Consider the following 27,996-nt stretch of genomic DNA (forward strand, 5'->3'; position numbering starts at 1 on the left):
TTCAGTTCACGGTGTACCCATTACTTATCACACAATCCAGAAAGAGTGCATGGCTTGTTCAATATGGTTGATTGCTGCAAAGCAACTGTGCATATTGCTACACAATATAGATAAGTGGAAAATATGCAACTAGTCCAAGTATCTAGAAGCCTGGTTTTGACAAACATACGTGCTGCTTTTCTAAAAGCACATTACCTCCAGGTCTGTTTTCTGCAGTTGTGGTTAACAAAAAGGCACGTAAATAAATCATTATGAAGTTATATTTTAAGCAATTTATGTAGTTTAAGACCAATTAAGATACAAGTCCCATTTCTTACTGATTGAAGATGTCATGGATTGAACCGGTGCCGCTCTGTGTTCACTTGGCTGTGTCTGCTCGGTGACTGTAGAGGAGAGGGAGAGGGAGGGGAGAAAGAGCAGCGCAGCAGCGGGCAAGCCACCAGCCCCGAAACACAGATATAAAGGCGAACTTAGCTTGTATACGCAAAAATAATTTACTTTGGTTTACGGCATGGTAGTTCGCCTAGAGCAACGTACCGCTTTGGGGATATAGGCGATAGGGCCGGGTCGCTTGTGTACTGTACTCGACAAGGCTGCAAACTCAGAAGGAAAGAAAACAACAACACTGGGGAAAAAAGAAGACGGGGGTTACACACAACAGTGACAATAAAACAACACTCCCCGACAAGTGGTCTGCCTGGTGCCGAGGGTTAGGTCCGAACAGAAAACAGGAAATATTGGTGAATTATATTCTATCTGAAACATTTTAAATGTTTGTTTTCAGATAAGTGTTTCTGTGTGAACTTTAAACTCAGGAAACAATGAGGACATAGCGAGCAAGAACTCATCAAGTGTCTCGAAGCTGCTAGCCATCCTGCTAACGTTAGCTTGGCTATCTGGCAGCGAACGAATGCGAGGTAAAGCTAACGCTCGCTAGTGCAGCCCAGTAAGCTCAGTTAGCTTGTCGGCTAACGGTAGCTGGCTAGCTAAACGCGTTTTTGAGAAACTTTTGGTGTTGTTCCCCCGGAGCCCAAACACTGAAGGAGTATTGTAAGAACAGAGGGGAAGGGCAGGTTCCCTTCTGGACTGTATCCCCTCTACATATTTCCCTTATATGATGGCTGCGGAGGTCAGCAGTGAGGATACGGGCTCGGTTACGACAGGGACAGGGGTGGCAGGCGGAGGAGGCCCGGAGACGGCCCCTTTTCCCTACTATCCCAAGTCGAGAGGAGTGCGAGTCAGTGATTTGGGACAAGGACCACAACCAACCCTCCGCCAACATTCAAACACCTCTCCGGACTCACTTCCCGACATGAGTGGGATATATCTATCTGGTGGGGATATGACCGGACCAATGTTCCCAACAGGGAGTGGCGGAGCAGGAGGTGGACATTCAGTTTTCCAAGGAACAAGCTCAGGGACCGTGGGCGGCATTTGCTGCTCTCCCACTTCGGAGGGTCCAGCTAGTGGGATTTCACCCACATCAACAGGCCCGGATGGGCCCAGTGTCTTCCCACCACTGCCACCACCTCCTCCACTCCCAGGCTGTGGGGGTCTCGGCGGCACTATGGATGAAAGCGACATGCAGGATGGACCGGAATACGAAGAAGAAGAGGTGGTGTTCCCCCTCTCTGCACCTCCCACGAACCAGTAAGTATAGCTCACAACAAGTAAAAATGACGTCTTGCCCATTGACGCCTAGAAATTATCATTTTCACGCATCCTGTACTTCTTGTTGTTCGTTTCCTTCCCGCCGTCAGGTCTGAATTATATGTAGTGGTGACTGGTGCTTCTCAAAGCTATCGTCAGTTATGATTTACATTACATTACAGCCCACAGTCATCACTCCTTAACAGTTGTGGCTATGTAATAATCTCAATCTAACATGTTACTTATGGTCTGCATATTTTTTTACATTTGCAAACTTGTAATACTTTTTTGGAAGAATCAAAATTACTCAGATGGAGTTGAATTTGTAGCAGAATATGCGATTTTAGGACACTTTGAGTCTTCTTTAAACAGTCAAAGTCAAATTGTTTCATCGAATTGAAGCACCCCTATTCAAAATGAAGCTAACAGGACAGTATTAGTGTCTGTTTCATATGTTGAATGCAACAATTGGCCTAACAAAATGAAAAGGATTGAACAAAATAATTGCATACTTTTCACGTTTTATATTACATACTAGAGGGGACTAAAGATGCAAGACACTTAAGTTACAAAGCCTAAATCAGTCATAAGTCTTTATTACTTACTTCACTCTGGGTGAGGTCAGTGCATGTTATCTAGGTAAGCAACATCTTTATCTTTTCCTTTCCTGTTGTATCAAAAAACAGTTGTCATACCTGCATCATGGCTTCTGATCACAATTGCCCACAACTGTATGGTGTTGTCTTAAGGTGCTGGAAACACTTGCACGGATGGACCTGCCATTCAGGGGATGCTCAAATACTGTCCTTCCAACTTTGTTAATACTATATATTCTTCATCAACCAAATGCTTAATTTTGATTAGTTCATCACCAGTTACTTCTTCACATTTGCAGTCTACAATAAGGTTAATCAGTTCTTTTTAGGCTAACTTGTGATTGCTACATTGTCACATTGCAGCCCCATAAAGATTAGTATGTCACTGCAGTAGTAGCCAAATTATTTAGGTATTGTGTAGTATTTAGGGTTTGGTGTCGAGAACCGGCTCCAAGTTGTAATCGTGCCAAATTTCCAAGAAACATAGATTCACATGCATTTCAAGTCTGCTTTTCGGTTCCTTACTTTTTGCATATTTCAGTCGTGTTCCTGATTGAACTGCAGGGAGCATTTTACCGTCCATAAAAGCCAGGACTTGCAAAGCGGACCTAACGTCACATCATTTGTTATGCAGTATGCTAACAAAGCATGTGAGAAGAGAGCACTTCTGTTTACATTCCTGGACAACTGCGGAATGAGTGAAGCTAATGCTCAAAAGTTTGGCTTAGCTTCACTTACAAAAAGAGCAAGCAGCAAAATGCAATACCTGCAGTAAGGATATTTCATGCAAAGGAGCAGACACCTCCAACACGATGAAGCATATACTTTAACATAGCGAAAATCTGAAGGAATGCACAGTGTTCAATGTTTTGCAGCCTCCCAGCTACAATGATGCCCCAGATACAGCTAATGCTAACAGTAGCAACGTCTCACACTCAGGTACACAACACAGGTTAGCTGACATTTAGCTGACCTTTTATTCCAATATATATTTTTCTTAGATGAGTCCCCTGAGACATCCTTCTAATACAGAAAGTCCTTTCACTTTGGCCATGAAGGGGAAGATAAGCAAGGAGAAGGTGGATGAATGTCACCCAGCTGTGACAAGATTTGTGACGAAGGCGTTGGAATCAGAACCGGGATTTGCAGTACTTGAATCGATTAAATTGAATTGAAATGATACCCAATCCCAGTAGAATCAGTGTTTCTCACAGAATTACAGTGTATCTGTGGTGCGTGCATGATCATGCTTTGATTCAGATATTGCACAAAGAGGATGTGCTATTCACAGACGGGTCCATTGTCAGTAGCGGCTTTCACACTGCACCATTTTCCGGGAGTATTGCACCAATATGTTTGTTCCCTGCGCTGTATGAAAGGTATAGAGCTGAAAAAGGGGGTCTGATTTGATCCGCCTCTGAACCGGGAATGTTGGTAGTATGCATGCAGCTCTACAATGTAATACAAGTTTACCTATTTTAAATAGTCAAAAGAAAAATCTAAAATCAATATGTGGCAGTCAGTGTTGATATTGTGGCGAGCCGCTGCAAATAAATCAATGTGTGTGAAACACTGAGTATTGTGCTCTGTCATGCTACATAGGAAATAGAAAATCTGAAGTTCCTGCTTTGATGCACAAGTCTACTAATGGCCAATTTACAGACCTCTGATTTGACTGACATTATGTGTTAGATATATATGTTTTTTTTGTGATTAGAGTGAAACAAGCATACAACCGGGTATATGTAAACGTTATGATTGCAGCAGTGAAAATAAACCCCAATGGTTGTATTTTTAGAATTATATCTAATTATAGGCATTTTATGAATTTATCAGGCATGCGCATAAGCACATGTCCAAACTCGTGTGTGTGTGTGTGGTGGTGTTGTAATAACCTAAATACAGCCCTCCCATTTGTTACATTCTTATTAGAGAACTGCTGAGCTTTGTCATTTCTGGCCCTCATACTGTAAGATATGGAGGTGACTGGGCCTGGAGTGTGGATTCAGCTCTTATTTTAGGAACCGCTCTATATCTCCCTGTCAGATTACAGAGGAAGGGGAAGGCCAGCATTTCACCAGACTTGCATGTACTGGTAATGAACAACTCTAAATGGAATTGTCTGCACTTGAATCCACGTTCTTACATATAGTACTACTATTGAAGTAGTAGTTTTGCCAAGGGAATACAGACCTCTTCGTGCATTGGATTCAAGTTTATCAACCTGCAGGGTTGCCAGTGAGGCAACAGTTGTCACTTGTGCATGAATGGCATTGATTTTAATTTTTTCACAATGAGAGACTTGTTAGTCAAATGTTTCTCTGCCTCGTTCACCAACACATAACTTTGCACGCTTGTGAGAGTCAAAATGAATCTACTCACTTTCTCACTGTAGCCAACTTGAGATTTACTCAGTGGAGTTGTGCAGGGCAGCATCCACAACTCAAGCATTTTCTGTATTTTGGCTTTGTGGTTTTGGTGAATTTCTTTTAGTAGTGATAAATGCACTAGAAAGCTGGACCACATTTCTGTTTCTGTGAGGGCTGCAACTAATGATTATTTTCGTAGTTGACTAATCCATTAATTGTTTATTTGATTAGTCGACTAGTCACGATTATTTTTGTCACCCACTAACCCTAATTAAACCATTAAACTAATTAAATATCTTTCAAGTGAATTACTGATCTCCAACACACAGCCTAACTTGCTAACGTTACCATTAACTGAACGAGGTTTTCTATTCAGAATCAACACTAGTTTCAACGCCAGGGATAAAATAGGGAAGAAGACAAGACGGGCTAAGATACTCCTATAATTCACTGATTTATTATTGCGCTTAACATGTTTCTAACACAACTAAAAGAGCGTTCTCTTAGCCAGCACCTTCCATGAGACCTCAAAACCAAGAATGCAAATAACTATGCTGGCTTCTCCAAGATAACAGCCAGGCTTTATGACCCAAAACAGTGAGTTCACAATCTGATTCATTGCCAAGTAGGTTTTAACTTTAAAACGTTTAACTTTTTAGCAAAGATTTTGCTTTGGAACTATATAAAATAAAAGCACATTAAAAGCAAGTACTGTTACCACAACTGTACATTAACAATGTAATGTCTATTTAGAAAAATAAAGCAACAGCCCCCTTTCATAATACTTCTGTAGTTTATTTTTCCAAAGTGCTTATAAGTTTTATAAGTGGCGAATGTTCTGTAGGCTACATCATGAGCCAGATGTTTCTTTATTTACTTTAAAATGTTAAACCATTACTCAGATTGTAACGACACAATAACAGTGGTACGAAGACTGAATCTATCTTACAGTTGTGGCCTGTCCTCTGTCGTTGCTGCTCTGTCATTGCTACAGCAGTGGTCTGAGTAACTGGGACCAGTGGGCTCTGTGGGCGTGACTGGCCGGCTGGCACTGCTAACCTCTTGGGCACTTGTGGAGCTTCTCAACCCCGAAAATGTTTGAGCACATTTTTGATTTGCCATCAACTTTCGTAAAACTACCAGTATTCAAATTCTACACAACTGATGACTCAAAACCTCTCATAAGTGTATTTAGTGATCAAACAGCGTAAAAAACGTTCTCCTATTAGCCTCTTTCTCATTGCATTTAGAAATGAACAACTAGAAATGTTCTTAATTAGAAGATTGCTATCTCTCCCTTAAAAGGCATCTTTGTAACAATCGACAAATTTTTATAAACGTTGTTGATTATGTCGACTGTTCGTTGCAGCCCTAGTTTCTGTCTATTATTAGTCCACAATTTACCAATACATGTTGTGTATGACAGTGTTTATCAAAATGAGGCCTACCCTTATGGCCTTTGTGGATATTGCACTTTGCCCAGTTAAAACGGAAGGATGTAAAGCTGTCGAAGGATTGTGACATTCTGCTATTATGTATTATATTCTTTCTTCCAAGGCTTAAATTTTTTAAAAAAAAATAGTTTATTGTTATCAGAGAATGGTACCCAGCAAACATCTGGTTAAAAACATGCTTAATGTACATACAGATATGTGTGCTGCTCATGAGAACACCTGTCATTGGTAATATAAGCAAGGCCAGACACAGGCTCTCCTAAACGCTAGGTCTTCATTCATCCTCTTGTCTGGCAGTGGATGCTTCTCAAGAATAGACAAGTTATAAGGTGCCGCTTTTGCCTTGAAGTGATGAACCAGTTAAAAGCAAGGGTTTGTCGCTCTTTAAGGATGTACTACTGATCCATTTTCAAAGACTGGGCTGACATGTTGACCCTCTGCAAGGTTACTGTCTCATGCAGTGTTGCTGTCCTATAGATGCCTAAACTAATATACAGGGATTCAGGCAAAATGCATCACTGTCATGGACTGAGCTGGATGTTTGACCCAGAGGCAATAAACTGAAACTTGTGGCTACATTTGATGGCATAACCTCATCTTCTCTTGTGTTATATTATGTATGTGAACATTCAGTGTATGTGGAATACATGAATACAGGTTTTTATTCTTTTATTTGTGAAGGACTTTTTTTCTCACTGTGCCTATATTAGCACATACCAGTGGCATATCTACCATTTACAGCAATGGGTGTTATATTAACAGCTGACTACTCTGACTTCCCTGAATGATTCTCAATCTCACCCTGCCTCAGCTGTGTATCTAACTGTGTATGACTTCTGTAATCAGGCTCCAAGACTGAGCTTGTATTCCTTGTGTTCCTTTGAGATATTTTAGCGGCCTGCAAAGTACATGTTGGAAGAGTGACAGTGCACAGTGACAGAAAGCTAAACTTGGCACATTTGCAGAGCACAGTGTTCGTGAGAAAGAGAGACAAACAGCAGTCCTATTCATTCACACCTCTGTACAACAGTGTGTCATTCATAAACAATGTCTGCAGCACTGCAATAAGAATCTCACACTGATGATAGCTTAATGAAGAGGCGAGCGTGCAGATGTCAGGGGGCCCTAATAGTGTGTGTTCCTGCAGCCATTAGAAACTCTCCAGTCCAGTGCCTGAGCTTAAACAAACAGCACGTTGGGAAACGAGTCGCTGATTTTGAGTTTCCACGAGGATTAGCAAGGATTTTAAGTCATGAAGGGTTTCCCTGACGAGGTGGTGGTAGGAGGAAGGCGAATAGGGGGAAAGAAAAGTTGGATTTGAAGATCAGTGGCTGTGTTAATGAGTTTACCTGATTTAGCAGTTGGCTGTGGAAATATCTCTGTAACTGTGGTGTTAATTGAGGACCCACACCACCTAATTGCCCTTTGTGGAGGGTAACGGAGACAATGGAATTCTGAAATGGCACAAGGATCATGCCACGTAGCTTAACAAGATTATTCCCTGATGAAGATTGTTCCCACTAGCCAAAATGTTACAGCACCTTTATAACAAAGCAAGGTGTTATTAATGGGATTGGATCATTACACAGTTTTGATGACTGGTGAGACCAGCCATTAGTATTAAGCCTGTTATTTCCTGTCATAAATGTTTTAAATTACTGCAGTACTCCTAGTTGGAAAGTTATCTAGACAATTGAAGCTTATATGAAACTGTTTGCTCCTTGTCAAACAGCTGTCCCCTCAGGCTACCAACCATTACAGGAAAGGATGCGCATGCTTAAGGTTGATTTACTAGACCCATTAATTGAAATATCAGTCCCACTACTATTAGTGTAAGCTCTGCTGTGCATTGATAAGGCAAGGCCTATGGTTTCCATCCATTTTCAAAGTGTTATGCAATGTCCTGTCATGCCCTTCTAATACCCACACTGCCCTGCCTTTTCTCTCCTGCATCCTGTTTTCAAGACTTTCAAGAGCCATTCATTGTGGCCTTAACAGGATCCGCAGACGCTTTTCAGTTGTGTTTGACAATACTCAGGACTTTTGACTTGAATGACTTTTCACATTTGTTAGTCCTAGGTGTGCTGAATAATAAGTTGGGTACTTTGCATTGATAGGTTAGGCTTAAGTACAATAGTACTACAGGCATGACTTCCTGCACAACAAGCATCATAAAGGTGTTTCTTTCAACAGTAATTGCATTGTTACTTGTACAAAAGAGCATAACTGAAAGCTAGTGTTGCATATTTTAAAGATATACTGTATGAGATAAACTGTCTGCCTAGTAGATGTTTGTATAACTTACTCCACATTCAGTTTGACAAGAAATTCTGGTTTACATTTTGCAGGAAGAGAATGCTCTTAAGTTGATAACCTGCTTGTAGAAATCAAAAGCACAGAGAAATATTGGATGACAGTGAAGCATATCATCACGGATCTCATGATGTTATTTCAGGGAGGCTGATTCACAGGAGGAAAGCCGAGATGTCAGCTTTGAGCCCCGTGTGTCTTGCCGTGCATTAAAATATGACTGTTGGTTAGCATTCAGACTGAGCAAGGCTAAAGATGCGTGGATGGCCCTTTCCCATGTCTCCATCTGTACAATTAAAGTCCATGTGCTGTCACTCTCCTGCTCTTACTGAGCCGCAGTCCATCCATGTGCAAAGGAAAACAAAACAAATTCACAGCAGCTGTCAGGCCTGCCCAGCTTTCCACCTTTTATCTTTCCAATGTGGAAACTTGTACAAATATAAGTAAATGGTTAAGGGATCCCGATTTACATAGTAGTTGTTTGGCTGGTTGGTTAGTGCATAAACCCATACAGGTTTTTACATTAAAAGCTCTGGTGTTTGTTCATTTACTAAAAGAATGGTTGGTGTGGGGTTGAAACCAGTCTGAAATCTTGAGGGTGAGCAAGGTTCACGTCATCATGTGTTTTAATCTTTAAGCAAGGTTAAAGCCAGTTGTATAGAAAGTACTCTCTAAGGCCAGTGCAATGTCACGTTGTTGTCTGGTATGTTTCCACCAAAGCATGTCTGTGTATTCGAGTGGTCATGGACAAGGCATAAATGTGTGTACATACTGTTGTCCGTATGTGCAAAGATGCCACTCCCTACCCTCGCTGTCCCGCTCATTCAAAAACCAATAGGCAGCGTGCTCAGGATGCGTGGCTTTATGAGGGAGAAAGAGAGATGGGTAAGAGAATGATAAAGTCAGAGCAGGATGGAGTGGGAGCAAACAGTACAGGACTTCTGTATGACTCAGTCTCTGAAAGATCAACTTCTTCAGAACACTGTCTAAATGATAACGGAACCAGATGTGATCCTTCAATTTTCCTAGAAGTAGTTAGCACAACTAAACGCATGCGGGGTGGTCCATCTGCATCTCTGCATTCTCCTGTTTATTTTATTTTCATGGATGTTGCTCATTGACCCTTGAGACGGGAGATGAATCTATCGGGGCAGCAGCAGGGTCACATAATCATGCCTTGTATGGATTTAGAACTGCCTTTGCTCTGCTTTGCACGTTGGAGCTCACAGCTTTTGCCTGGCCAGCAACAATATCATTGGAGTGGGTGCACCTTGTGAGACCACGGGACACAGGAGGGAGATGCAGCAGAGGGCGAACTCGGCGTAAGTGGGGCATCAGACCGCACCGCAACCTTAACCTTGTTTCCTTAACAATGGGTTTGGTAGAAACATCTATTTTTTTATTTTAGGATTCCAATTTTATTGTAGCTGTTAAAAATAACGTTTGTTACAAAGGAAATCGTGTGTGTGTGTGTGTGTGTGTGTGTGTGTGTGTGTGTGTGGTTCATTAATTTCATATTATGCAGAGTGCTTTCTTCTGTGTGAGATATTTTAGCCAACTGTGCTCATCTGACTTTTCAGTTAGACTAACACAGGACATCTACTATAGATCTTTTTGTGCCCTTGTCCTTTGTGTACTTTTCTTGGAAAAGTGTTTACTGGATAGTCAAACACTTTGATGAGATGATGGTATAACATGCCAATTTCTTCTAATCACATCATTCAGTGATCTGACACACTGTTACTACATGTGTTACACATGGTAATATGTGATGTCAGGACATCCTAATGGAGCATAGTGGTTCAGTTTAACAATGTTACCGGGGCATTTAAATGTATGTCTAGAAAACATGTTGGACTCCGCGCACCGTAAAAAGACAGCAGCTTCCCCGAGGGACATTGCAAATGTACAGTGATTGAATGTTTCATTACTTTTTGATACTGATGAGGGCTGACAGTACGTCTGTGGAGATGTTTGAGTACAGCTGCATCCATCAAGACGGAAGAAGATAAAGAAGAAAGACAGAAGCTGGAGAGAAACAGCCCACAAAAGAGCTTAATGAGAGACAGACAGACTGACGGAGACACGAGGTCCACTTTGCTCAAGTCACAGCAATCTGTGTCTGTTATGTTTTATTGACCCCTGGCAAAGAAAAAAAAAGTCCTATGGGAGTATATGCATATGCTTGTATTGGTATATTCATGAGCTTTCTAAAATACCCAAATCAGGAGTTGAGTGCACATTAATGCCCAAACGACGCAAGCAGCACATGCTGTTTAGGTTAAGAGTTTATTTATATTGCCACATTTATATTGCTGTATAAAAATATGTCTGTGTGTAACAGCTGTTGCCCACTTAATTAATGATCATTTGCATACCGCCATGATATGCACTCACATATTTTCTTTTCTGCAGTTACAGCAAAAAGTAGGCGAGTTGTGTTCCATTTATCCTCCAAAATAAAACAACTTCAGTGACAAATTGTAGAATTAAAAAGATTTATACATATTCATCCAAGTATTTAACTTCATTACTTTGTGGCAACAGTGCTTCTCTTTTTCTCAGGAAAAGCCTTATTATCATATTGTATTCTGCAAAATGTATTTTGGCATCTTGCCCAGGCTCACTAGGCTTGGGCATGTTCAGTTTCAGCAGCGTGCAGTAATATTGTTTTGAACAGCATGACACAATTAGCTGAACTGTGCACATAACTTAACCTACCCACTCATATACTCACAGGAACAGCTGAAAGGATTGCCCCCTTTCTCATGATGAATCAGCGTCCTGTGTGAAAGTGAAGTTCAGGATGTGGGCACTGGAGTGGTGAAGGATGACACTGTGGGTTACTCACTCATTTAAGCAGTTCGAAACACATTTTGGTGCGGTGTCACTAACAGGTAGTTGTGACTTGGTTAGTGTAGAAAGCGCGTGTCAATTGCCACACATGTGAGTTGACACTATGCCATGCATTAAGATCTGTGCACACTTAATCCATTTGCATTAGTTAGTCTGTTTTAGTTGCCTGAGGTGTAAGTGTAAGCAGAGAACCAGGACGTCACTGTGTTGCTCTTGTTCATGTACTGACATGAAAGGGCATTCCTCAAGCTGATAGTAGAACAGTATTCTATAACCTCAGGCATGGCTTATGCTATAGATAGGTGTGATGTACAGTATAAATACTTGTTTAAAAACACCACATTTTATTCTCTGACTCTGTCCTAAAGGTGCAGATACCATGATGTCAGGTGTCTGTGTTAGATGTACGGTAAACTAAATCAACAAAGCTACGTAAATAATGCAGATGACCTCAAGGCACTGTACAACAACAAATCCACATGGCTGAGCTTGCTATGGCAACAAAGAAAACATGGTGTACAGCAGTGAAGAAACAGGAATACCAAAGTTCTAAAATTTATGTTTAAGTGTGATGAACAGCCACCCAAACCCCAAATACAGCAAAGCAGACTCTCCTAACATGTAAACCAAAGTTTGTTTGTGCTGAATGCTAATACTTAATGGATTAAAGTACATCTGAGAAACAAGAATGGTTTATGCTTTTTATGCACCTGCTTGATTTAACAACCCAATGAATGGCATAACAAGGTCTGTATTTCAGTCTTTGTTTATTTGAGGCACAGGGTAAGAGTGGGATTCGGTAAATAACGTGCTGTTTATTGTTACACGTCTTTCCAAAGCCAGAGCTGTTACAGTAAAATATGGTAAGTGACAAACAAATATATTATCTCTTGAAACCGAACCTGTTGCTGACTTCCACAAACACCAACAGTGAAGTTCCCCTGTATCCTGTACTGAAACAAATCCCTGTTTTGAGTTCTGGCATTAAATACATAATGCAAACCAGTATTATTTTTCATCCACACTTGGAATAAGTTGCTTGGAATTTCTGTGGTGGAAAAATCAATCCAAATGTAAGAGACCCTGTATGGTTCAAAAAAGTCCACATTGTATCAACTGTACCTAGTTATTATATATCAGTCATATATAAAAGACGAACTTCAGAGAAAAACAAAACTCCATGTTTGAAAAGTTCAGGTCTGTGTTTTGAACTGAGAATCTTTGAAGAAGAAAATTAAACTAAAGAAGCAGTTGGTGAGCTAAGTTATGATTACAGTTTAAAGTGTCAGAATCCGAAAATGAATATGCAGTACTAAAGTGGTGGGGTTGTTGCAAATGGTCTAAGATATTTCACACCCCTTCCCTCTAATCTTAAGTTCCCACCAGTCTTGCACTTTAAACTATGATGTACTCAAGTTAACACACAGATTACACTTGTATGACTTTGTTAGACCATGTGTGATTGATAGCTATTTCTGTTTAGTTGTAAATGCTGGCCATTGTGTGTATGGATAGCTCCTTAGATTATTATCTGGCACAGAGTCAATTTTTTTCTTTTGAATATGCAGTGGTGGTCTAAGGTTTAAGGACTGCCTGTCACATATACCACACACTACTTTAAAAATGTCCTGAAATGATGCTAGGACATCAGAAGTGGGTTTTGGAGTTAATAAACAGAGCAGACAGAAAACCAGGACGGACAGGAGAAGCCCTCGTTACGAACCACCATCTTCTTGTCCATCATGATCCATACAGTAATGCTCCTTGCTCCCAGTTGTATGCCTGACATTGGCTTCTGCCTCTGTTTAGTTGTTTAGAATGGCTTAAAGCAATGGAAACAGTAACTGGCCCTCACATTGTTTTATTGTGGCTAGTTTTGACTGTAGAATGTTTTTGTAGACATTGTGGTTTGGATAATTACCTAGGATCCTTCTTGGGGCGGTTGGCTTGTATGATGGTGTGCCCAGATCTGCTTTGTCCCACTTCACTGTTCTATTCCCCTTCAATGTTTTCCCCCAGCTTCCCCAGCCCCTCAAGGACTGCTTAGCCCTACTCTCCAACTGCTCTCAATCTCCCTCTTCAATTCCCCTGTCACCCTAATCCCCCCCAAAGCCCCCTCACGGACACTTAACTCTCCCTCTCCTCTTCAGCAAGCCTTCTCCAACTTACTCCCATGATAGCAGACATCATCACGTTTTCTTCACAAGTTGAGACTTCCACTCACCTAAACCAGATGGGAGCCCTTTAGGTCTCCTGTGAAAAGCGCTACTGCAGCACCTCATTCATCTTCTCTCCGGTTCATGTTTTTCCAGCCACTGCCCTCTGTTCTGAGAGGCACCATTGGCCTAAATTTGGAAAAGCATGTTAATTTTTTACTCCAGCTGACAAGGCCCAGTCAAGTTCAGCCTCACCTGCTGAAATTTTAACCAGTGTTGTTCCTAAGGCTTCTGGTTAATTCAGAAAGCAGGGAAATGGTGTTGTTAATGGTGTGCTGGAAAGCTTCTGGATTAAAGCTTTTTTCTTTCCGTTTGTTTTAGAATACATGACATGCTCATTCTGTCTTGGGTGTACTCTCATGAAAGTAGGTAGCAAAATGTATTGCTTCATATCTAATATTGATTATTATCAATATTATTAGTTAGTCTATCAGTCATTGTTTGATTAATCATACACTTCTGTACGTATTTCATTTAACAAGTTTCCAGAGCTGATCTGAAAATGAAAATAAGCTCTACGTGCTCAAGGTTAGTGTGAAAATGTTTTAAGTAGAACACATAACATCAGATATCTTGATGAAGGTGCTTGTTTGATGTATTATTTCACTTTTATGACTCGGGTTTTGGAATTCTGTATTATTATGATTTGTGAATGCAATTCTATAAGAATTTTATTTTTGATTATTTTCTTAAACTTGACTGTGAATGTGTTTGATAACAGATGCTGGGTGTCAGTGTTATGTATTCGGCCCAGTTTTTCTGATTAATTAACATATCTTACTAGCATGCTTCTGGAAACTGCGGCCTCTCAAACAAAAAATCACATCCATCTCCCATTATGTTTGACTCAGGAGTAGGGATGTCACAATACCAGAAATAGTACAGTCGGTACCTCTCAACTGCATCATGGTTCACCAAAACTGTGAAATGTCTGACTAAATTGGCTCTCCGACATATCCCAAAACTGGGAGAAGTCAAGGCTTTCACACCAAGCTATTAAAGGTAACAGCCGCAAAAAAACTACGAATGTTAATTATTAAATTAACTTCACCCTGTTTTCCATACATGATTCTTACTGTTTTTCTTTTCGACGAGTTTAGGCAGAGCTTTCACTGCAGCTGCACTTGTCACTATCTTCTAAAAGTTCGGATACCTATGGTACCTGGAAAAACAAGAACAGTCATGTTTCCTGTTTTGATATTGACATCCCTACTCAGGAATTGTTGGTTTTATTGCCACAATTATTTTAAGTTGTGACAACAGAAATTACATACAGTATTGTAATACATATTGTTATAGCATGATTTATGGAACTAGGCAGTTGAATTTATGGTGCATTTAATGCTCAACAGAAATGTTTACATCCCTGCTTTAAAGGCTTATTTAGTTCCTGTCAAATACTTCTCTATATAGTTTGAATTATAACAAAACATTTCATGGCTATACATTAAGATGCTATTTGTGTACAAATATAGTACAGTGCAACATCCATTTGTCTCCCCCTCCTAATTATTTCCTCCTTGTCTGTCTTTCTTAGGTGGTACCATGGCAAGCTAGACCGAACCATTGCTGAGGAGCGGCTGCGCCAGGCCCGGAACCCCGGCAGCTACCTCATCAGGGAGAGTGACCGCCGGCCCGGTTCCTTTGTCCTGTCTTTCCTCAGTATGACCAACGTGGTCAACCATTTCAGGTATGCCAGAGAACATGCAACAAGTAGAAACACCGTACAACTGAGAGTGTGTTTTGGGTGGAATAGTTAGAACAGTTTTGTGCAACGTGAACTGTTGCACTTGTCTATAGAGTCCTGTTAGTAGGTGAAATAGAACATAATATGGCATCTCGCAATAAGCAGGCAGCATGCCATCCTCAAGTAGAAGATAAGAATAGGGGAACTACAGAAGTTATTCATTACCTCCTAACCAAAAAGGGAAGAAAGCCAGAGACACTGCAGTAAAAGATCAACCTCATAGATGAGTTGATACTGAAGTGAGAATGTTTAGGTTTGAAAAATGGTTTCCGGTGGCCTGCAATGCTTTTGCAGGCTACTTCAACCTATTTGTGTCAGTCATTTAAACATTACAACGTTTGAGAACAAGGTTTTTTTTATAATGCATATCAACATGCATGATTAGATGTCTACTGAAACATGAGTATGAGAGAGAGTGAGAGAGACGCAGAAGACTTTTCTTAAATGCAGTGTGTATGTGTGGGAGAAGAATAGAGACAGCACACGTGTCTAGCAGCAATACTTTGGGGATTATTTTACAACCTTGCTGTCAATAAAACAGAACAGATTAGGCATTACAATATGTCCTCCCCCTCAACGGATATGTTACATTCAGTGTGAGGATACATTAAACCTGCAGCTCACACTTAAAGGCCTTTTTCCTGATTTTGGTCTCACTCTTCCACCTCTTTTCTCAATCACACTGCCCCCTCATTGCACAAGCGATTTAGTTATTTCTTTTTCTTAAGCTTGTTTTCTTTTTGAACCACCTGTAAGCAAACTAGAATTGGTGTGCTTTCTAGTATTTCCTGTCATTACTCTACTGCTGTTGTTTGACTTACTAGTCCTAATTTTACCCAGTGGAAAGCGAAAACTTTGTGCTCGAGGAAATCGCACACATTCTTTTCCGGAAAATGCACTTTTCTAATTAAGTAACAATGACATCATCTCCTTCACTCGTATTGGTTTAATGTGGACATATGATGTCATTGATGCTGGAAGGAAGGAGCCCTTATGTAAGTGAGTTATGAACATAAGGTTAATTGCGTGACACCTACACTTGTCTTAGATTGTGCATGCAGCAAATGAGTAATAGCACAAGTGCATTTATTATAAACCCTCAATCAGTGATCCATTCAACTGATGAGCAGAGAATTAGGATTAGTGGTTCTGCAATGGGATATGGTTCAGAGCTGTACTTTTGTCACACTATTGCAATCATTCATTGTAGTGATTTTCAGGTTTTTATCTGAGTCACAAATTATAAATATCATGGTGTTAATTATTAGATTAACACCATGATAGATGGATTTCTTTATCTCACGGTCTGAAATCCTCTTTAGAGAGAGATTTAATCTGTTCTGGTGTTTTAAGGATTGTAGTACAGATGTTAAGTTTTGTTTTGACATAGTCTATATGAGGTTTGTTTCATCTGATTAAAAACAATGTTGATGCAGTCCTATTACTGTCAAATAAAAGAAAGTTGAAAATATTTTATTGCCCTCACTGTACAGCGATTAGTCTATATTTAAAAATAACTGCTTATCATTGTTGTGTTTTCTCTCAACAGGATAATCGCCATGTGTGGGGACTATTACATCGGTGGACGGCGGTTCTCTTCTCTATCAGACCTGATTGGTTACTACAGCTATGTGTCTTGCCTGCTAAAAGGAGAAAAATTGCTATCACCAGTGGCGCCCCCAGAGGTGAGACTGATTTGATGGCTGCAGATTACAAAATACTACATTTTAGGTCATATTTAAATTTTGCCGCATTTCCCTACATTTTTACATGTTTCTAAACTCTTTCCATTGCTTCTGTGACATGACATTTATTGATATTTGCTTTCCTCCCCTCCTATTTTTTTTCTCAAAATAAATATTGTGAAATACACCTTATCTAAATATTCTGAGCAGTTTAAGGGTGTTCGATTTAGGCTGAACTTGTGTAATATTAAATACTTTCTCTCTGTTTCAATTTAAAGACATAATAATACATTTCTTTTGACTTAACTGGCTTGTGACTGACAGATGGCATGTCATTAATGTGGTTTGCTTTCCTGAAAATAGAGATCAGAATTATTGTATTGATTTGGCAGCTTTTTTTTTCAGTACACACAACAGTAGATCACATGACTAAGTGAATTAGTTGTTCCTTTTGCTGTTTAGATGGAATAGGAAATAATTTTGCCTGCAAATCTAGCAGAACTGAATTAAAATGTTTTTAAATTTGCTGAATGCATGAAAAAGCGGTCCAGTAAAAACACTTCTAAATGGAAAAAAATAAATGTTAGATAAAATGACGGTTGAGAGACGAGTAGAACAACTGTACTCTTGTTGAGCTAGTTTGAAGTCAACCTTGATTCGTTTATTCAGCCTCTTGCTCAATGTACAAAGGAGTGTGTTTTCACATCTTCCCTTTCCCCTTTTTTCTTTTACCTTCAGGCAGTATTCAGAACTGTTTAAGGGAAAGCTCAAGCTAATGCTAATTACCATTTTCAGCTCAGTGTGATATCTCCCAAAGGGAGTTGTAGTAGAATACTTGATATTGTGGAATAATTGGGGGATTTCACATGGATGTGGTTTTGGAAGGTCAAGGCTAAGAATGAGAGATTTTCATTCTTTTTGTGCATGTTTCCACAGCCTGTGGAAGACAGGAGGAGAGTCAGGGCTATACTACCATACACCAAAGTGCCAGATACTGATGAGATCAGGTAATTACCTTTGTATATCTGTACAAAAGAGACTTTTCTTGTTTTTGGCATGTCACAGGCCTGCTCTTCCCCTCACAGGAACCTGGAAAGCACATAATCTGACTTGTTAATGAAAAACAGTCTTGTCCCGGTCATTAAGCTGCAGTAGGCACACTTACTGATGATTCCATCTATCCCTGATTTCCTAAATCTGATAAACATCTGTCTGAAGTCAACCCCAACTATCAGTCTGCCAGCAAGCCATAGGATTAACTGAGTAGATAGACTGGCAGTATACACATCGCATGTTATGAGTCAGAGGAGACACCTGCTGGCAAGGCTCTGTTATCACAATTTACGCTAAAAATAAAATAAACACTTAAGTTTCTTCATCTGGAAAATTGAAGTTATAGATCTGCTGTCCCCAAATTCACATTATCAAGTTGACATTACTTTGACTGGGCAACAGTGTGTCAGTGTGTGATATTAATACAACCTATGGACAGACTATGTTTGCCTTTTTCATACATTCTGCACAATCCCTTAATTGTATCCCTTTCCCTGATGTCTATTTTGATTAACTGTATCTTCAGCTTCCTGAAAGGGGACATGTTTATTGTTCACAATGAACTGGATGATGGCTGGATGTGGGTGACCAATGTTCGCACAGAGGAGCAGGGCCTCATTGTGGAGGATCTGGTGGAAGAGGTGGTAAGTACAGCACAAGATCGGAAGACTATATCTAATTCAAAACATCAAAGAAAATGATTTGGGATGAAGACAAAATTAATAGTGGCATCTGCATTCTTTATCACACTACACTTTAGTGTGAGAAATAAACCAATGTGTGATGACTACAATTTATCACACCTAAGTGGCGTTAGCAACCCCGGGTTATGATATAATAAATGACAACATAACAGTCCATAGGCTTCACAAAGACTGCAGTCACTGACCCATTAGAGTTGGTGTCTTGAAATATTTCTGTTTGTGATATCTTCCAGGGGCGTGAGGAGGATCCACATGAGGGAAAAGCGTAAGTTTCAATGCAGTGAACTCACTTTTCTTAGTGTCCAGTATGAGATCAATGAGAACATTTAAAAGCAGGATGGAAAGGTTCACATGCATACTTTTCTTATTATTTATGATGCAGTGACTTATTACTTAACTGATTTTTCTGAAAGTGATGGTTTCCTTTATACTTTCAGTTGACATATCATTGCAGGATAATATCCACGCTGTTAGTTCAGCCTCATTGTTTGCATCCGTTCACGCAGCCTAGTTTTTTCTGTAATTTATGCTTTAACAAACAGAATAGCTTGACCACACATTTTCTCTGTTCTTCAGCTTAGACGAGTCTTTAAGTTTGACTGAGTTAATGAATGTAACTAAAAAAACAAAACAGAACCTTCTTTTAGCACCTTTTGAAGAATACATAGATCTCTATGTATTATCTTTGTAGATAGTAATGTAGTAATGAATTTTGTGAACATCAGATAGTCATTTCACTGCGATTAATGTCCCCAAGCTAATTTTATTGTCGTCTTCTCCTTTCTTCTGTTGCTTTTGTTGGATAAACTGAACAGCTGGTATCACGGAAAGATCACTAAGCAAGAGGCCTACAACCTGCTGATGACAGGTACCATTCCTCTCTGCCTTTCATTAGGCAAAAGTTATTAATCACTTCTCTCTTCTTCTCATGCATTCTGTTTGTCAGAAATAAGTTGTGAACATCAAAGTCAGTTTATCAAAATATACTGCTGAGCATGCACTTAAATACTTTCTTTCTTCCTCGCTCTGATTCTTTTGTTCCCTCTCATTTCATAGTTGGCCAGGTGTGCAGTTTTCTAGTCCGACCATCAGACAACACACCTGGGGACTACTCCCTGTTTTTTCGTACCAATGAAAACATCCAAAGGTTTAAGATCTCCCCCACCCCCAACAATCAGTACATGATGGGGGGGAGGTACTACAACAGGTATGCCTGGCAATGTGCCTGCCTTCTGTGGTCAATACAAGAGAATAATATAAAGAAAAATTCTATGTTAATTGTAGCATTTTAGACGTTGTAGTTAGCCTGTATTGTGTGTTTTGACTTACAGTTACTGATGTGCTGGATCTTGTTTGCTCTCACTCTCTCACTGGCAGTGTTGATGACATTATCGACCATTACAAGAAAGAGCAGATTGTCGAGGGTTACAATCTGAAAGAGCCAGTTTCAGTGCAGGTAGGTACAAATGCATACTAGCATTATTGAGCCTGTTTGAGATTATATTTTTGACTCAGTGGGATTCCCTTTGCCAATTTAAGGGGTTTGATAAGACTTAAAACCTCACATTGCTCATACCCTTTCTGCCAATCAAAGCATTCAAATATTGATGTCAGCACTTATCAGTTTGGACAAAGAGGGGAAAAACTGGAACAAATGATGAGTGTCAATGAACTGTAGTGAAGAAAATACATTGCATCAGACATTTTCATGTTTTCTTTAATTTTTCTGTGGCAACAGTAAGAGAATCTTTAGGAACCTCACGGTTCAATTCCGTTTCAGAGGGTTACGATGCATAATAATATTGTGGACTACACACGATTTTTGTTTTCTGTCTGTAACTACTTGCTACTTTAAAACATAACATATTTGTAATGATCCATAATTAAAATATACAAATAAATTTACTTCCCTAATCTATTAGTTTAGTTAGACTACCAGGGGTGTAAATGCAGAATTTTTTTTTTTTATTCCATCATTTTTACTGAAAGAGTTAAGACACTCAAATACTGGCATATTGTCAATAAGAAAAAAGGAAAAACTAACATATATAATCAGTAATGCTCCATCATAAGACTGTGACCTGTTTATAATTCCCGAGCGGGGTGATTACTGACTTTGAGACATAATCTTCCAAGAGAGAATCGTGCTCCATCCAAGAATCTATTTTATCCCACACCCCTAGGCAAAAACACATAGCACTTAAATTTAAAGTATTATAATGCAAGCTGGCTCTTTTGTAGGGAATTGATTTTGCCTGTCGTGTTTGTGTGATGGCTTAATTTGTTTTTGTATTTACTGTAGCACCAGGAACAAGTTCTTACTGACACTCTGGATGGGAGAGAAATTTATAACACTATCAGACGGAAAACGAAAGATGCTTTCTACAAAAACATTGTCAAGAAAGGCTACCTCCTGTTCAACAAAGGTACAACATCTGTCTTGTATGGCATATTTAATAAAGACGTTCAGTAGCCCATTGTAATATCTTGAATAATATTATCTCAGTATTGTAGTGTGGTCAGTTCAGTCAAGTTTTACCATTGTAATAAACTTTACTTTTGTTCCTCTCACCTTCAGGCAAAGGCAAACGATGGAAGAACCTTTACTTCATCCTGGAGGGTAACGATGCCCAGCTCATCTACTTTGAGAGCGAGAAGAGAGCCACCAAACCCAAAGGGCTAATCGACCTAAGTGTGTGTTCCGTGTATGGTGTGCATGACAGTCTGTTTGGCAGGTGAGATTTGAATTTATTGTTCTTGGTAGGGTTGGGCGATGTCTACGTTGAAACATCGGGATGGAGGAGGGGAGGGGTGGGGGGGGCAGAGACAGACATGTTAAATGTTTTGGCAAGTTATAAATAAATTTCTTGTGAATGGTTGTTATGGGGTTTATATAAGGCCTTTTCAGACGGCTTTGATCCACGTGGTCGCTCTGCACTCCTCATCAAAAGACAGGCAAACAAGCGCTCCGCGAGGTAACCATGGCAACGGTTTCTGTGTAACTGGCGCCATCCCGTGAAATTCGTCCGTCGTTTTCGTCTCACGCACACGCCTGCCCGCTGCCAGAGTTGAAATGTGAAAACTTTCTCCTACAGTTTATCAATAGACAGAGACTGATCTGACTGTTTGATCTGAGTTTCCTGAATAATATAACTGTTTCTTTAACAGTTAGGCCACCAGGTCTTAAACAGGCAGCGACCTTTTCTGCTGTGTCTTATCCATTAAAAATAATCTATTAACTTCTACTGAACTAATTTGAAAATTAGTAGTTATATTATTTAGTTATAGAATCAATTATTTCGGGTTGCATGTTGCACATTTAACTGTTGAAGCTTGGTAAAAAATGAATACAAAATAATTATTATAGAGCGGTGGCGATGTCGCAGTGGATTAGACACCAAATAAGTTGTCAAGGTTCCTGCTTTACCATCCATGTTATAATAGAGCCGCCGCCAGTTTTATCGGGGTGTGGGGGGGTCTCAATATATTTTCCTGCTTTTTTGCCCTTTGCCAATCACATGCCTGAGCAAAGTTGGCAGGAAGTGCTGTTACTCAGCTCTGATTGATCAGTTGCCCAGACACTGCAGGACAGAAATGTATGTCAAATGAAGTATCATCAAAAAGTCATTTAAAGCCTTCTATTCTTTTTCAGGCCAAACTGTTTCCAGATTGTTGTCCAGCACTTCAGTGAGGAACAGTACATATTCTACTTTGCGGGGGAGGCTCCAGAGCATGCTCAGGTAAAAAGAGGGCCAGCGCCGCCTCTGTCACTAATCAATGTCTCATCAAACAGAGTAGATTCACATGTACATGTATTTTGTTCAGATGAGCCCAAAATACTATAAATGTGTGCACTTTCTGAAAAATTATTTGCAACGCTGTGAACTTCTCCTGTTAGATATAAAAATTCGTTTCCAGCCCAAACTGGTTTTTCTTTAGTTACAGAGGACCTCTAGGTAGTTAGTGCCCAGGACTGCTGTATGTGACTAAGAGCCTGTCATTTTATTTTTCATGAAGTACGAACAGTTAACCGTGTTGCAAGTTCTTACAGAGACAGAGCCCATAGCAACTGCATTTTACAAATGTTCTGACAGTGTTCTGTTTTTGCAGGATTGGATGAAATGCCTTCAAACATTCTGCAGTAACTTGAGGAAAACCACTCAGCCGACCTCAAACAAGAGGCTTAGACAGGTATGTACACAGCCAATGTGTGTTCATGAAGGTGAAACAAAGCAGAAGGTGATCAAATCCAACAAGCCGGTAAAAAGGTATTTCTCGGTCTGGTGTAAGACCACCAGCAATGAGTAATTTTTAAAAGTTTGAGAGATCCCATATAAATAAATATTGTTTTACTTTTAAAGGCTATTAATAAGGCTTATTGTAGTTTATGTCGTCTATAGGTGGCTTATTAAACAAATGAGTAACTATTAGCATTTCTTAGGTAAATCTATCCATATGTATGTTTTGTGTGGGCTAAATCCTTTATTTCCTCTCAGGTGAGCAGCCTGGTGCTGTATGTAGAGGAGGCCCATAAGCTGCCGGTGAAGTATTTCACCAACCCCTACTGTAACATCTACCTGAACAGCGTCCAGGTGGCTAAGACGCACCCTAGGGAGGGGCAGAATCCCGTCTTCACCGAGGAGTTCATCTTTGAGTGAGTCTAACACATATCTGAATGCATATTTTCCTTGGATTCTTCCATTGTTTCTCCCTCTCTGTTTTACACATTCCCAGCAATCCATCTTGCTTAGAACATTTTCTCTACTTGTTTACTGATTTATAAAATGTGTGTATCTGTTGTTACAGTGACTTGTCGAGTGAAATTAACAGATTTGAAATCAGCCTGAGCAACAAAACAAAAAAGAGCAAAGAAAGTGACATATGTAAGTACATCTGTATATTTTAAAACAAATTGAATCTCTGTAAAGTCTCTGCATTTACCGTATCTTACAACTCACATCTCTCCCACCTTTTCTTTCTATCTTCTTACACGCCTCCCACTCAGTGTTCATGCGTTGCCAGTTGAACCGTCTGCAGAAGGGCCAGATGATTGACGAGTGGTTCCCTCTCAGCTCCCATGTGCCTCTGAAGGGCATCGAGCCGGGCTCCTTGCGTGTACGTGCCCGCTACTCCATGGAGAAGATTATGCCCGAAGAGGAGTATAGCGAGTTTAAAGAGGTCTGTTCCAGCGAAAAGTGGTTTTGATTGCCCGTTAACTGTCTGCCGCTCTGTTATTCACTGAGAATGACAATGATATAATTTGTTGTGTGTCCTCTGCAGATGATCTTGCAGAAGGAGTTCCACGTCATCTACGCTCTGGCCCATGTGTGTGGTCAGGACCGCACCTTATTGGCAAGCCTCCTTCTGCGGATTTTCAGACATGAGAAGGCTGAAGCCCCTCTACTCAGGACACTCAATGACAGAGAGATTAACATGGAGGGTAGGGAAGCAAGCAATAATAACAAAAAAACTATAAAAACAAATAAAGCATTGCTGGATTAAGGGATCACTATACCTTTTACCTTAGGAAACCACAATATAATAATGTTGAATCCTTGTAATGTGAATACTAAAACCTTCAGTCCTTCTGCGTAGCAACACCTCAGTTTGCAGTGTTTTACAGGGTTCAGCTTATTGTTTTGGTTTATTCGTTGCTTCAGAAATATGTACAACCATGTGCCCATACACTGGCATAACCTTCTCTGCTTGTGCACTATTACCAGATGAGGCCACAACACTGTTCAGAGCGACCACACTGGCCAGCACACTGATGGAGCAGTACATGAAGGCCACAGCAACACCCTTTGTCCACCACGCTCTCAAAGACACCATCCTCAAGATCATGGAGAGCAAACAGTCCTGCGAGGTAAAGACCCATAATCTCTGTTACACCCAGCAACACAAGTCTCTAAGCTATTTCTCTTGCATTTATCTGTGGTACAAGGTTAATACCTGGCATTTATATCATATCAGTGCAGTAGATCAGGCTGCAAGCTAGCCATGTAGATGCAAAGAAAACATTAGATACCAATACCTGGGCTTTGGGTATCAGCTGATGGCGAGTACCCATCCGATACCAGTGTAAAACCAATAAGCTGCATTCCTCACTGTAAGGAACACACTAGTAATCAGTCTTTTATGTGTAGGGCAGCATCAGGCTTGACTTTAACATTGCTTCCTAATTTTGTAAAACAAAATGGTTGGTTGTGTTATATTTTGCAGTACTACCGCCACCCCTCAAAACGTTGCGTCTGTAGCGAAACATGAAATATCTTCAAACTGCTGACGAGGGTTGAACAATTTATCGAAATCTTATTGAAATCGCAATATGGCCTTCTGCAATTTTCAAATCGCAGGAGGCACAGTTTTTGTTAAAGTGAAAAGTGTGTAAAAGTACAATTTTTAAATGAAATATTGTCGTCCTGCAGAGATGTTCTACACATCATGTTCTACAGCCTTAATAAAACATCTTTGTTTAGTACTAATCCCCTAAAAAATCACACCATAATAATTTAATGTTTTTTATATTTATATATTTTATATTTTTTATAATTATACCACAGTGCCAATATCACTCAAAATAATCACAAGAAGATATTTTTTCAAAATCACCCAACTGCTGACCCCTTGTTTTTAGCTCCCTCCATGCTATGGAGCAGCTTGTGTCTTTATTAACTTGTGCAGCTTTAAGTTAAGTGAAAGATAAGAAATATCAACCATCTACCCAACACATAAATTTTACAGGCAACATGTGATGCATGTTGCTGTTATTGTAGAATAAGAGTACATGTTTCTCACCTCATTGTTCAGTAATTCAATGTGAATTTTAATTTGTTAATTTTAATTCATCATCTGTCTTTTCTGTTTCCCCCCCCGGTCACTGTCTCTTTAAGCTGAACCCTTCCAAACTGGAAAAGAATGAGGATGTGAACCTGAACCTGGCTCATCTCCTCAACATCCTGTCTGAACTTGTGGAGAAGATCTTCATGGCTGCTGAGATCCTACCACCGTAAGAACGAACACACACACACCCACCCACACACACACACACACACACACACACACACACACACACACACACACACACACACACACTCCTGTTTTGAGAGTAGATCACTGTTCAAACAGAAATACGAAGCTAAAAGGTCTAATAAACGCAAATAATCAGTCATTGTCTGTCTGTGATGACCCATCCAGGACACTGAGGTTCATCTATGGCTGTTTGCAAAAGTCTGTACAGCAGAAATGGCCCACCAACACCACCATGCGTACAAGAGTTGTAAGGTAAACGAACACAAATAATCAATGTTGGACACACTTCTTTTGAGATTTAAATAGCTGCCAGCAGCTTTTGACTGTGTTTCCTGTCCCTAGCTTTTTAGGATGTTATTTAGTTTTAATTATTAATTAATTATTATTATTCAATCTAACTTACCTCATTCACTCTTTCAGTGGCTTTGTCTTTCTAAGACTGATCTGTCCTGCCATCCTCAACCCCAGAATGTTCAACATCATTGCTGGTGAGCATCCGTTGAAAAGCACACACAGTCCCCCTGTTTGCCATGTGACATGTTACCATTGTGTGTTTTGTATTACCATCTCTTCTCACAGACGCTCCATCTTCAGCAGCAGGCAGGACACTCACACTAGTGGCTAAATCTGTCCAGAACCTGGCCAACCTGGTTGAATTTGGTGCTAAGGTATGGATTATATACTAGAAACAATAGCATGTAGTATAAACATTGTTTTGACAGTGACTGTACATTAGTGGAGTAATTTGCATTGGTATTATGTCAAGTTTATAAGATATGATAACTTCTACAAACTGGTTTTCTGTCCTCAAACAGGAACCATATATGGAGGGTGTTAACCCTTTCATCAAAAACAACAAACATAGGATGATCATGTTTCTGGATGAGTTAGGAGTGAGTAACATGTTTTGCCTTTTAATCAAATAATCAGAAGTCTCTTATTCTTCTTGGCGGACCCTGACTGCTGAATTTGCTTCACATGCTTAGAAAATTGTCCACTGTGTTTGTAGAATGTCCCCGACCTCCCTGAAGCCACAGAGCACTTTAGGACCGACCTGTCCCGGGATCTGGCAGCACTGCACGAGGTCTGTGCCACACATTCAGACGAGCTCCGGACGCTGAGCAATGAGAGGGGAGCCCAGCAGGTCAGAGATTGACAAATATCTCCACTGTGCACACGCATGCACACACATACATGACGATTTATGCCGTCCTGTTTCAGAAGATGTATCAAATTCCTGTTTCCTCTCTGCAGCATGTGTTGAAAAAGCTGCTGGCCATCACAGAGCTCCTCCAGCAGAAGCAGGCTCAGTATGCCATGTCCAACAGCAACAGGTAGTACTGCACTCCTCCTCCTCCCATCTTCCCATCCTTTCGTCAAGTCTCCTCCACCGGAGTGCAGCACAGAGGAGACCTAGCATGCTCTACCCTCATCACCATGGCAACCCCACTACCACCGCAGCCACCACCCTCCTCCATCATGTCCTCCTCCGATAGTCCCGCCCATCCCCACCCACCTGCCATCTTTTCCCGTTTACCACGAGAGAGCTATGCAACAACAGCAGCCAAGTACAACAAACCAACGCAGTACTTAAAAACACAAATTAAAAAAAAAACTTGCACCAGTGACTGACAGCTGTATGCACAGGAAACATATTTTTTTTCCTTCATAAACTGTGTTCACGAGTCTGACTTGGGTACATTTTATTCCCTTCATCATGAGGGCCAAATATTAGGATTTCAAAAGAGGTTTCTTTGTATCCACAATGTGTTTTGATAGCACAGGTTGCCAAAGTGTACCCCCCCCCCTCCCCTCCTGCTCAATATGAGGAAACTGACATGAAGAAGCTAGTTCTCAGTCCCTTATCTTGTAACTGGATTAAGAGCAATTATGCTTTTTATACTGTAATTGACTGATTTATTTTAAGGTTGTGACAATATCCACAAAGTGCTGAAACTAGCATATCTGTCCATATTTGTTGTTCTTTCCTCTTGTTTTCTAGATTGGAACAAAGTCTTTCAGAAAAGTATGGTTATTTTATATTCAGAATAAATTCTCTTGCTGGAATCATGAGTATACAAGTGAGATGAACTCAATTTTTTTTCCTCCGATTGTATCAGCTATTTTTTGATTATTTGAAGTCTTTTTTTGAACCTTCTCAATGCCAGACAAGACACATAATCAGAGAAACCAAGTAAAATGAAAGTGTTTACAGCAGTAAAATTTTTTGAATAGCTCAGACTGTATCAGACATGCATGCACTTATTAAACAGTTTTTGTAAAGTAGATTATGGAGTCTTTCATTGTCCCCTGACAAAGGCGGA

General features: G+C 40.1%; 1 protein-coding gene across 1 annotated transcript; it reads left to right on the plus strand.

The window, feature by feature from the left end:
- Window positions 1-399: 399 nt before the first annotated feature.
- Window positions 400-27,960, plus strand: rasa1a (RAS p21 protein activator (GTPase activating protein) 1a). Its single transcript, XM_038703066.1, has 25 exons — window positions 400-1,650; window positions 14,989-15,141; window positions 16,748-16,883; window positions 17,820-17,890; window positions 18,463-18,580; window positions 18,874-18,905; window positions 19,456-19,508; window positions 19,697-19,847; window positions 20,018-20,096; window positions 20,943-21,066; window positions 21,219-21,375; window positions 22,293-22,380; window positions 22,751-22,831; window positions 23,137-23,294; window positions 23,447-23,523; window positions 23,646-23,818; window positions 23,921-24,080; window positions 24,364-24,506; window positions 25,534-25,649; window positions 25,838-25,924; window positions 26,093-26,160; window positions 26,252-26,340; window positions 26,488-26,565; window positions 26,682-26,816; window positions 26,927-27,960. Exons 1-25 carry the CDS (start codon window positions 1,115-1,117, stop codon window positions 27,008-27,010), a joined length of 3,147 nt encoding a protein of 1,048 aa, XP_038558994.1. The 5' UTR covers window positions 400-1,114; the 3' UTR covers window positions 27,011-27,960.
- Window positions 27,961-27,996: the final 36 nt, after the last annotated feature.

The sequence above is a fragment of the Micropterus salmoides genome, unplaced genomic scaffold, assembly GCF_014851395.1.
Source record: "Micropterus salmoides isolate LMB-PRFRI ecotype aquatic unplaced genomic scaffold, ASM1485139v1 Ms_hic_scaffold_7, whole genome shotgun sequence".
Lineage (NCBI taxonomy): Eukaryota > Metazoa > Chordata > Actinopteri > Centrarchiformes > Centrarchidae > Micropterus > Micropterus salmoides.

Excerpts from the sequence above, each read along its gene's own strand:
- rasa1a (XM_038703066.1), top strand. The coding sequence starts at position 1,115 with ATGATGGCTGCGGAGGTCAGCAGTGAGGATACGGGCTCGGTTACGACA. Across the intron at positions 22,832-23,136 it reads CAAACAAGAGGCTTAGACAG|GTGAGCAGCCTGGTGCTGTA; the intron begins GTATGTACACAG and ends ATTTCCTCTCAG. Across the intron at positions 26,161-26,251 it reads AATGTTCAACATCATTGCTG|ACGCTCCATCTTCAGCAGCA; the intron begins GTGAGCATCCGT and ends CTCTTCTCACAG.